At 41.6% G+C, this 11,373-nt stretch overlaps 1 protein-coding gene across 2 annotated transcripts in view; it reads right to left on the bottom strand.

The window, feature by feature from the left end:
- Window positions 1-4,626: 4,626 nt before the first annotated feature.
- LOC120884319 (uncharacterized) overlaps window positions 4,627-11,373 on the bottom strand; it is a 42,519-nt gene continuing 35,772 nt past the window's right edge. For both annotated transcript variants that reach the window (XM_040269894.2, XM_078043424.1), the window contains 2 exons: window positions 10,031-10,147; window positions 4,627-9,585 (listed from right to left, as the gene is read on the bottom strand). In XM_040269894.2, the coding sequence (XP_040125828.2) occupies window positions 9,581-9,585; window positions 10,031-10,147 (122 nt within the window). In that variant the 3' untranslated portion in view covers window positions 4,627-9,580. The remainder of the gene's footprint in view (window positions 9,586-10,030; window positions 10,148-11,373) is intronic.

The following is an 11,373-nucleotide window of genomic DNA, read 5'->3' as shown; positions in this document are numbered from 1 at the left end:
TTATGTCTCTGCTTAATGTTAATCTTTTCTTCCTGCTCTTCCTCCCTGCTCTGTTCATAGTTCTCATTAAATCAAAGAAGACATTTGGTATTTGTTCTTTAGGGATTGGCTAGCTTTACTAAGCATAATCTGCTCTAGTGCCATCCATTTCCCTGCAAATTCCATGATTTTGTCATTTTTAAGTGCTGCGTAATATTCCATGGTGTATAAATGCCACATTTTTTTTTATCCATTCATCTATTGAAGGGCATCTGGGTTGGTTCCACAGTCTAGCTATTGTGAATTGTGCTGCTATGAACTAAAGTACAATATTTAAATCCTTCAGGAAAAACCTCTTTTCCAGTATAAGCAAATATTTTTGTTTATTTCTTTGATCCTTGCTCCAGTAATCATTTCCCCATTCCTTCATGACACTCCACTTTACTAAAATAATTTTTCCTGTTGTTGGGGAGGAAACATTTTTCTTTTTTCTTTTTTTTTTTTTTTTTTTTTGGTACTGGAGATTGAACTCAGGGGTGCTTTACAATGGAGCCCTATCCCCAGCCCTTTTTATTTCTTATTTTAAGACACAGTCTTGGGGCTGGGATTGTGGCTCAGCGGTAGAGCGCTGGTTTAGCAGGGCGGGACCTGGGTTCAATCCTCAGCACCACATAAAAAAAATAGGCATTGTGTTGTGTCCATCTACACCTAAAAGTTTTTTATTAAAAAAAAACAAAAAAGTCTTGCAGAGGATCTCCCTAAGTTGCTGAAGCTGGCCTCAAACTTGTGATACTGAAGCCAGATTTAAAGATAGGTAGTCAGTGTAGTTAGGTAAATACAGTCTATTACTGAGTAAAATCGAAAATGAAGGCCTTGTTGAGAACGGAGTCCTGGGAAAGCAGAACAAGTCTTGGAATGTTAATGTCCCCAAGGCCCATCCCAAAGAAATTTTAATGAAAGAGCTCCCAGCAAATTTAGAAATGCTAATCCAAAAGTCCTTCCTGCCCAGATTACTCCTTTGGCCCACCTATGCCCCACCCTTTGGGCCTTCCCGCCTACATTCCATCAATGAAAGATAACAGAACAAAGGACAGGAATGCGACAGGATTCCACCTCTTGGGTCCCCTTCTTCCTCTGGGGAGAAGTCTTTTCTGCCTTTAATAAACTTCTACTTTCCACTCTAACCTTGCCTCAGCGTGCTTCTCTGGTGTTCTACTTCAGCATTGGGGAAACAAGGACCCGCTGGTAAACAGTGGTAACAGTTTACCAAGAGGTGGAATCCGTGGAAGGGCAATGTCTTCCCCTTTTTATGGCTAAAGTCTTCATTCAGCTTTCCCGCATTCCTGTCCTTTGTTCTGTTATCTTTCAGTGTTGGAATGTAGGTGGGAAGGCCCAAAGGGTGGGGCATAGGTGGGCCTAAGGAGTAATCTGGGCAGGAAGGACTTTTGGATTAGCATCTCTAAATTTGCTGGGAGCTGTCTCATTAACATTTCTTTGGGATGGGCTCTGGGCCTTGGGGACATTAATATTCCAAGTGCTCTTAACTGCTTTTCCAGGACTCCATTCTCAACATGGCCTTCATTTTCAATTTTACTCATTAGACCTGATTTACCTAACTACATTAACTACCTATCTTTAAATTTGACTTCAATACTCCTGTCCCAGTCTCCCAAATTGCTGGAATTACGGGTGTGAGCCTTTGTGTGTGTGTGGCCGGTTTGAGGTGGCTAAGGGAACAAAGCACCAGGCAACCCTAAGGGAAAGAACTACAAATCGGGTGCCTATACAAGCAGTGAAGGCCACCTGTCAATCTTCGGGGTCTCCTGACATCCTGGAAGGACATAGAGCTCAGCAAGATCCCCCAAATAGCCCCAGTAGAACAGGGGACTCTTAAAAACCTCCCCTTCCTGTCCCAAGCCCTCCTTTCCTGCTCTAATCCGGCTTATCCTGGGTGCGACTCCCCAGGAACCAGCTCTGTTGGACTGGAGGGTCTCACCCAGGAGCAAATCTCAATATAGCCTTGTTCAGCAGCTTTTAATCTGCCTCCTTTTGGTCACCAGTGCCTGACCTTACACTGTGCTCAGTGAAAAATTTTTCCTTCTACACTTTTTTTGGCAGTACTGAGGCTTGTAGAAGCTAGGCAAGTGCTCTACCACTGAATCTCATCCCCAGCCTCTTTCTATACTCTAGTGTTGGGGGTGTTTGTGAATTAAACTGACAAAAGACACATTAGCAAGAGAAAAGACAGATCTCTATCCACAGAGGAAGTTGGAGTTCACAGAATAATAGACTCAAAGAGGCAGTTAGAATTTGGAGTTTATGTACCATGTGATTGAAGGAAAGGGAGGGGGGAGAAAGAATGCTTATGGGAAAAAACTTTTAGGAAAGATAAAATAACCCCCAGGAGAGTAGATGGGCCACGGGAGGGGTCTATGACAATGTCTAGGTGATTTATTATCCCAGTGCTTCCTCTGGTGAAAGATGTCTATAGTCCCTGGTTTTGAAACTTCTGGGGAAGAGATTTAGAACAGTTGAACTCTTCTGGGAAATACTGATTTTGGGTAGTTAAAGAGAGTTCAAAAGCAAAACAAAATTTCCAACAACTCTGTTGATTCTCAAATACCATTAGCCCAAAATAATTCTTCTGCGACCATGGCATACACTGGGTCCCTTGACTGTACTGGAAAAACAAACAAACCCAAACCTAATGACCATTGATTCTTGATTAAACTGGCTTAGTTTTTCCAAAGGGGCCAAAGTTTGTAAGTGTGAAGACAAAGTCAGAAAACTGTTCCTGGGACAGGGGGTCTGGGTCATTGGTAGAGCATTTGCCTAGTGTACATGAGACCCTGGATTCTAGCCAAACACTGCAAAAATCAAGGACAACCAAACTGTCAGTCGGAAATGTATGTGGTACCTCCTGCTGGGAATGCCTGTCTAGGCAGGCCTGTGCTCTGACACAACCAAAAGCCAGGGCACATCTACTTCCTTCTTGGAAATAATGATGTCCACTCCCACAGTACCCTTGGGCACCTGCTGGTCCTTGGTCAGGTAGAAACCATCAGTTCATTAGCCTCTTTTGGTCTTAGATGAAGGCCGTGGCCAGAAATCCCTAATTCTACCCCTGTCCTCCAGTTCCAGCCCACGCTCATATGCACACACAAACATAGCTGAAAGCATACAGTCAAACAACCGTAATCTGCCTTTTGAGAATTCCTGAAATCCTCCAAACAGTGTTTTGTTCCACTTAAAAGACATTGACCATTCATTGCATGATGTTACTTCATTTCAGGTGTGACTAAAAAGAGATGTGTTTCAGAATAGATGAAAATGATGCAGAAACCCATGCCTAGAACTCATGGTGACTTGTTTAGAAACTTGATGACATTTTCTAAGAAAATCGAGTTTTCAGGAGTGATTTTGATCAAGTTGTCTGAAACTGCTCCACCTTGCATCTTCTCCAGGTTTGGAACAAACCTGGTGCCTTGTGTGATTTTACCTCTCTACTGAATCCTGCCAGAGTGTTCTATCAGACATTGGTCTGCTTGAACAGCTCCCCGTTGTCCAGACTCAACAGATGAAAAGGGAGTTCATTATCTTTCTTGCACAATGTAGCTTCCTTTTGAGACGTCCGTTTCTCTGCCTGAGTGTAATTCTCTCTAGATATAACTGGCCTGGCCTGACACCATGGACCCTTTGGCTCTTTCCATTTCTTATTCCAGGTATAATCACCTTGGATATTCCTTTAGAAGTTTCTAGAATAAACTCAGCTATCTGTTCCCAATGTGGAGTTGAAAAACCAGCCTTACCTCAGAGCAAAGCCTGTGCAAGGAAGGGGCATGACCTTTGTCCTTGGAAAGACCCACAAAGCACTCCTAGGCACATTCCCACCCTGCTGAGTTGTTTATCTACAAATAACAGGAGAGATCTGCAGAGTCAGGTGTCCCTGATTCAATCAGGCTAGGTGGGGACCCATAGCAGCCATCAATCAGCATGAGACAAGGAAGATACCTGGGATGCCAGATGACCCTCCCTGTAGTTTATGGTGGTCGACCATAATGGGAAACTCTGTAGTTCAGCAAGTACTCCCCTTGTCGTTTAAACCAACCAGTTCAAATGAATCCCCCTCTTGTACTAACCAATCACCCTTACCCAACTTGTTCCCACCAGTGAATGTGCTAATCATGTTTTAGAGTTGTTTTATGATTTTCCCGTGGTGTGTGATGATTTGCTAAGAGATGCTGTGATGTATGTGAAGTCCCTGCCTTCCCCAAAGAGTGTATAAAACTGCTGCAAACCCTGGGCTGGGGCCTCTCAGAGTCACCAGTTGCTGTGCACACTTGGAGGACCGAGCTAGCTCGCAATAAACACCTCTTTGCTGCTTACATCGATCTTGGTCTCTGGTGGTCTTTTGGGGGTCCCGAATTTGAGCATAACAGAGTCTGAACCTCATTCCCCTGCCCTGGTTTCCTTCTTTCTTCTGTCCCCAATTTTACCTGTCCTCTAACAGGACCCTCCACCTGGCACCCTCCTGCTCCAGATGTCCCTGGCTCCACATTGTCCTCAGGACAAAATCTAAATGCCCCAGGTGGTTGCTTCAGCTCTGCCACATCATTGGCCCAGCATGCCTTCAAGTGTCACCCCAGGACGCCTCTCTAGGACCCTGGCAGATGGTCTGCACTGTCACCCAAACACACTCTGGACTGTCTTTGAAAATCTCTGAAATTGGACAGAACTTCCCCAATCTCCTCTGGCTGCATTAGGAAAACAAAACCAAAAACTCCTCATCTTTGCATTGTCACCAAGCATCCTTTGCCACCACGTATGCCTGTGCTCCAAGGAAACCTCAGCATGGTTGGTCGTGTTTCTTCTGCTCATTTGGCCCCAGGTCCCACAGCAATGAGAATGTTGTCGCTGACGCTTAACAAGCTCATCACAGTCTATCAAACTATTGCAGGCATTTTAAATTGACAACTCATGAGTGGTAAAAAATGTTAAAATAGTAAAAATGGGCCAGGCACAGTGGTGCAGGCCTGTAATCACAGCAACTCAGGAGGTTGAAGCAGGAGGATTGAAAGTCCAAAGCCAGCCTCAGCAACTTAGCAAGACCCTGAGCAACTCAGTGAGACCCTGTGTCTAACAAAACATATATTATAAAAAAAGGTCTGGGGATGTGGTTTAGTGGTTAAGCACCGTGGGTTTAATCCCTGGTCCAAAAAAAAAAAAATAAAAATGGTTACACAATTAAAAAGAAACCCACATGCACTGTTAATAGACTCTTCAGAAATTCCTACAGTTGTAAAGCAGGCACATAATATTCATTAATTTTTTTTAATTGGGGAAAAATATACATAAGATTTACAACCATAAACATAGTTAAACACAGTTCAGTTATGGTGCAGTATCTTCACATTTTATGTAACAGAACATTTTCACTTTGCAAAATTGAAATTTTGTACTCATTAAAGAACAAGTCCCCATTTTCCTCTCCCTCCAACTTTGGCAGCCACAGTTCAACTTTCTGTCTCCATGATTATCTCCTATAAAGGGAAACACGGATTTTGTCTTTGTGACTGGGTTTAACTTAGCGTAACGTCCTCATCTATGTTATAGCACGTTAGAATTTCCTTTTAAAGGCTGAATAATATTCCATAGTAGGTCTGCACATTTTGTTCATTCATTCTTCAGTGGACATTTGAACTGCTTCCACCTTTTGGCTGTCTCCATGAACATGGTATACAAATATCCTTTATGTCTTTGCTTTCAATTCTTTTGGAAATATAGTCAGATATGAAGTAGCTAAATTATACTACATCAATTCTTTTTTGCAACTGAGGATTGAAATAACACTCCTCCTTTTTGGGGGGAGGTGGGGAACAGGGTTTCACCAAGTTGCCAAGGCTGGCATCTAACTTGAAATCCTCCTATCTCAACCTCCCAAGTTGCTGGTATTACGGGTGTGCACCACTGTGCCTGGCTTCAATTCTTATTTATTTATTTAGGCACTTGGGATTGAGCCCAGGAGCTTTACCACTGAGCTATGTCCCCAGTCCTTTTGATTTATTTATTTATTTTGAGACAGGGTCTCTCTAAGTTACTGAGGTTGGCCTTGAACTGGGATCCTCCTACCTCAGCTTTCTGAGTTGCTGGGATTACAGACATCACTGCTGTGCCCAGCTTAAATTTATTTATTATTTTTTATTGTGTAGTTGTAGATGGACACAATATCTTTTTTTAAAAAATATTTATTTATTTTCTAGTTTTTGGCGGACTCAACATCTTTATTGGTATGTGATGCTGAGGATTGAACCCGGGCTGCACACATGCCAGGTGAGCACGCTACCGCTTGAGCCACATCCCCAGCCCCACAATATCTTTTTATTTGTTTTTATGTGGTGCTGAGGATCTAACCCAGTGCCTCACATGTGCTCAGCAAGTGCTCTACCATTGAGCTTTAACCCCAGCCCCTCTAATTTATTTTTAATATGAAACTCCCTATATGTATTATTATTGTTTTTTATTTATTTTTTTTAGTTGTGAGTGGATACAGTACCATTGTTTTATTTTTACGTGGTGCTGAGAATTGAACCTAGTTCCTTGCACATGCTAGGCAAGTGCTCTACCCCTGAGCCACAGCCCCAGCCCCATATGTATTATTCTATAGCCTGATTTTGAAAATAGTATCACTTAGATATCCTACATATCCACATTATTCTTTTTAAAGGCTACATAGTATTGCATCACTTACATTTACTGTGGTTTATTTAGAGGACTCTTTAAAAGATTTAATTTTCACAATGTAAAATAAATGTTACTACATTAAATATTTTTATATTTCCTCCCACACCTATGAGAATGTATCTATAAAACAAATTTCTAAAAGTAGAATGACTACATCAAAAGCTATACAGTTTTCAAGTGGATAGACACTGACAAAATACCTCCTAAAGAAGCACACTGATTTTAGGCATGGAAATTTTTAAACAATAATTTTTTAAGTAGATGCAGTTTCTCATGAGGTTTCATGCATCAGATACATAAATTCTGGTAAATATGTTAAGTTGGCTGTCATTATTCTGTAGTGTCGGGGACTAGAAGGAAATTCTCCTTCCAAGATTAACCTGACAGCCCCCTGGGAGACATCCTACCTGGGAGGCATCCTGCAGCTACCTACCTCCCTGGAACATCCTGTGGTTATCAGGATCATCAGACATCTTGCAGCTGGCAGTTTTACCACCCACATCCAACAATTGCGGAGACCTTCCCCATCCCCAGCATATGAATACCCACCCAGCAATTGCTGATTAGAGAGCTTCCCCATCCCCAGCATATAAATACCCCTGTGTGAACAATAAAAGTTTGCAGCTTGATCAGAACTTTTGTCTTGCTGTCACCTTGTCCCTTCATTCCTCCCCATCTAGGTTCACTGCCCACGTTGATGTGTCCTGTGGGATGGGACACTGTAACCTTCTTTATCCTGCCCAATGACATTCTTTTGACACTTATACCCTGTTATTGCTCACTGATACTGTAGGAGGACCTGTCTTAGCTAGGTCCTAAGATCCTGGAGAGTGAGATAATTTGCTATACTCCCTGCCCACTTCCACAGTTATTTTCCATGAATCTGTGCACACTTATTAAATTTGTATGTAGAAGAATGAAGATTTTTATTTTTACTTCAAACTGAAGAGGCCATAATCTTTTTTTCTTTTCAATTTTTCTTGCCTCAAAGGTGAAATAAGGTGGACCCACTCAGTCCCAATGATAACAGTAACAATAGCAGCTATTAACATTTGTTTTTAAGTGACATTATGAACCAGATACTGTCCTAAAACTTTTAACATCTGCCAGCTCACTCAAAGCTCACAGAACGAGACAGGTGTTATTCTTATTTGTTTCTTACATAAGGGGAAACTGAGATGTGGTGAAGTTAACTGCTCCAGGTCACATGCCTGGAAAATACCAAGACCTCCGCAGAGAATTCTGGTTCATCTGGATGCCCAGTGCATGCTCTTCATACCTGTACCATATGTGGCATGTAAAACTCAGCTAATCTGATGTATAATTCATACATCCATCAATCACACTTCTTCCATTTCCCCTGGGGCTGTTCAGCATCCTCAAGGCCAAGTAGGGTGATCAGAAATTTCCTCATTTGGAGAAGATCCCTTTTGTATGTGTGTGTGTGGGGGGGGGTACTGGGGATTGAACCCAAGGATGCTCTACCCCTGAGCCACATCCTAGCCCTTCAATTTTATTATGAAACAGAGTCTAGCTAAGTCTCCCAGGCTGGCCTTACACTTAGGCTCCTCCTGCCTTAGCCTCTCAAGTGGCTAGGATTACATGTGTGTACCATGTGCCTGGTTGAAAAGATCCTAAATGGGGGGGATGTTTCCTTTTGGGAAGTTGTTATTACTTCTCAACATTCCTATTATTCCCAGTAACAAGCTGCTATTGTTACTGTTATCATTAGTGGTCGGACTGAGTGGGTCCACCTTATTTCACCTTTGAGGCAAGAAAAATTGAAAAGAAAAAAAAAGAAGATTTATGGCCTCTTCAGTTTGAAGTAAAAATAAAAATCTTCATTCTTCTACAAACAAATTTTTTATAAAAAAAAATAGTCTTTCTTTCTTGGGGTGGGGGGGGGAAAGGGTATACTTCTTTCAAATTACAAATTTCACATGCACAAATGTAAAGGTAAAAATTCTAAGCTGATTCCAAGCTGCAAGAGCTTGAGTTAAAGTGTAAGAGACTAGGGCATTGTAAAGCTTCTAGATTACAAGGCCTGGGTTAAAAAGTAAAAAGACAATTGTTACAATCATACAAGTCTATTGTTACAATTCCTCTGCTATCCCCGGAACTTGTAATCCCTGTAAAGTTGTTAGAACAATGAGGGAACTGCCTAGTAAATGTCTCCATTGATTCCCTGGTTGATTAATAGCTAAGGGCTCTAGGTAGCATGACACGTACGCATCTAGGCCCCAGAACCAATCAGTTTAAATGTATACCCCACTTAGAAATGACCAATCATCTCTGCCTAAATTGTTCCCGCCAATGTATGTACTAATCATGTTTCAGAATTGTTGTTCAATTTTCCGGCGCCTCATGATGATTTGTTCTGATGTATGCAAAGCCCCCCACCCTCTCCAAAAAGTGTACTTAAGCTCCACCTGACCTCCGCTCTGGGCTCTGGGCTGCTCTCCCTTCTTGAGTGAGCACAGAGTCCCAGCGCGCTGGAACAGGATCCTCAATAAACTTCCCCCCTGCGATTGCATGAAGTGAGTGAGTCTCTTGTGTGGTTTCTCCCCTCCGACGCTCCGCTGCACCCCAACACAAGAAAAGAAGTCCCAGAGAAGAATTGCACCTGAATTTACCAAGACCTACTGAGAAACTTGCATTTTAGATATGCCGTGTGATAAGATTAACATCACTTTCAATTTTCATAAAAGAACCTTATGGAATTTTAGAACTTGAAAATGTTTTGGTTACAATGAAAAAAAAATATGATTACAGAACAAGCAATGTCCTTCCAGGCATGTCTGCGTCGTCGCCATCAAAATAGATGACCTGCGCGTGGAAACCTGACATCCATATTCGGTTTTTAGCCTGTGAGATAATAAATGGGAAATCATAAGGGGTTGGGGGGAGGAATTTCAACTTTACACAATAGAGAATGAACATATCTAAATCAATTCCCTCCAAGAGGTAGCGCAGGCTTCCTGAAGAGTTTAGGTAAATTCGCCTTTTATAGACCTGCAACAGGCTACTAGGAAGTAGAGAATTTGGGCAGGCAAAGGGATTAAAGGGGAGACAGGGTTTGCACTAAATCTTTGAGGGAACGATGCTGTTCTCTTCCTATTTGTCTATTGATGCAATCATCATTCATTATAATGGGACGTTGGTTTAGGGGCGTGTGATCTAAAACATAAATTCTCCTTATTCAGCGCGAAATCTGCATCTGACCGCGCCATCTACCCCAGCGGTGCGCGGAGGCTGCATCCAGCGCCCCCTGGTGGACACTACTCACCAACACAGATATTTAAGAACGAACCTTTCTTTTTCTTCTTTCTTGGGGCCTTTAAAGACTTCTTGCTATTTTTCCAAATAGATCTGAAGGTGTCTGAAGAGATCTGGGGAGTGACTGTGATTTTTAAGACTGGTAGTTTACCTGAGGGGAAGAAGAACATAATCACAAAGGAGTAGGCCATCTCACAGCCCCATTGGATGGGCTGGATCTTAGGCTTCTGAGCCTATTGCACATGATCCGTCATTGAAGGAAGTTCCCTGGTAGGCCAATAAGTGACCCCAGGCTCTTAATTTGGATTTTGTGAAAGAGGCAAAATTAGAAATTAGCTGGTTAACTTGCAAATGATAAGAACACAGGTACAATCAGTAAAAGAACGTTAGTTCTACAATCAGTGATATTACTAATTGCCTTTTAACATTTAAAATGATGTGATTAGGGCTAAATGGTAAGAGACTTTCCCTAAGGAATCCAACCAGTTGTCCCCATTTGGGGAGTCTTTCATGAAGTTCAAACTAACCATCTGAAGCACCCCGTCAGAAACATCCCATAATTATTTTAGCTCAAGAGCTAAATAAATGCATTAAAATTACTCTTGATATATACTACTAAATTTGGAAAATCCCAATTTCTTGAACTATCCACTACCTTTTAATGTTTTCTAAATGAGTGTATTTTCAGGTGGCATTTCATAATTATCCTTTCCTTTATGCAAATTAAATCATTTACTGAAAAAGCACAATGTTTGCCAGTTGCAAATACATACTGGATGAGAATCGTTTTCTATCAAGTCATCTGAGACTATCCATCATTAGCACTCACTAATAGTGGGAAGATTATCTTGCAGTCTCTTAATGCCTTCTGCTGCAGTGGGTAATGAAAGCTTTTCATGGGGCCAGGAAAAGCAAAAGGAAATCATTAACCTGCCTCCTGTTTATCGAGTTTAAAATTAAAGTCAAATTTGAATTAAATTTAACAGCACAATTCTGTTGAATTGGAATTCAACTCTAATGGAACAGGGAGTAGAAGTTCTGTTCCTCCAAAGAAAAGGATCATTGAAAAATCCTGGCATCATTTGATTGGCAGTTTAAAAAGGCCAGAGTTGGGCTGGGGTTGTGGCTCAGTGGTAGAGCACTTGCCCTAGCAAGTATGAGGCACTGTTTGGATCCTCAGCATCTCATAAAAATAAATACATAAAATAAAGGTATTGTGTTCATCTACAACTAAAAAAAAAATTTTTTTAAAGGCCAGAGTTCTAGTTTAGAAAGTCAAAATACAGCAAGCAATTATAATTCTTCTCTCTAACCACTACCAGCATTGAAAGAAAAAATACGGTCTACAATCATGCCAGGCTCTAAGGCCATTCTGTG

Source organism: Ictidomys tridecemlineatus, chromosome 3 (assembly GCF_052094955.1).
Source record: "Ictidomys tridecemlineatus isolate mIctTri1 chromosome 3, mIctTri1.hap1, whole genome shotgun sequence".
Lineage (NCBI taxonomy): Eukaryota > Metazoa > Chordata > Mammalia > Rodentia > Sciuridae > Ictidomys > Ictidomys tridecemlineatus.
This window is presented reverse-complemented; position numbering and strand designations above follow the sequence as displayed.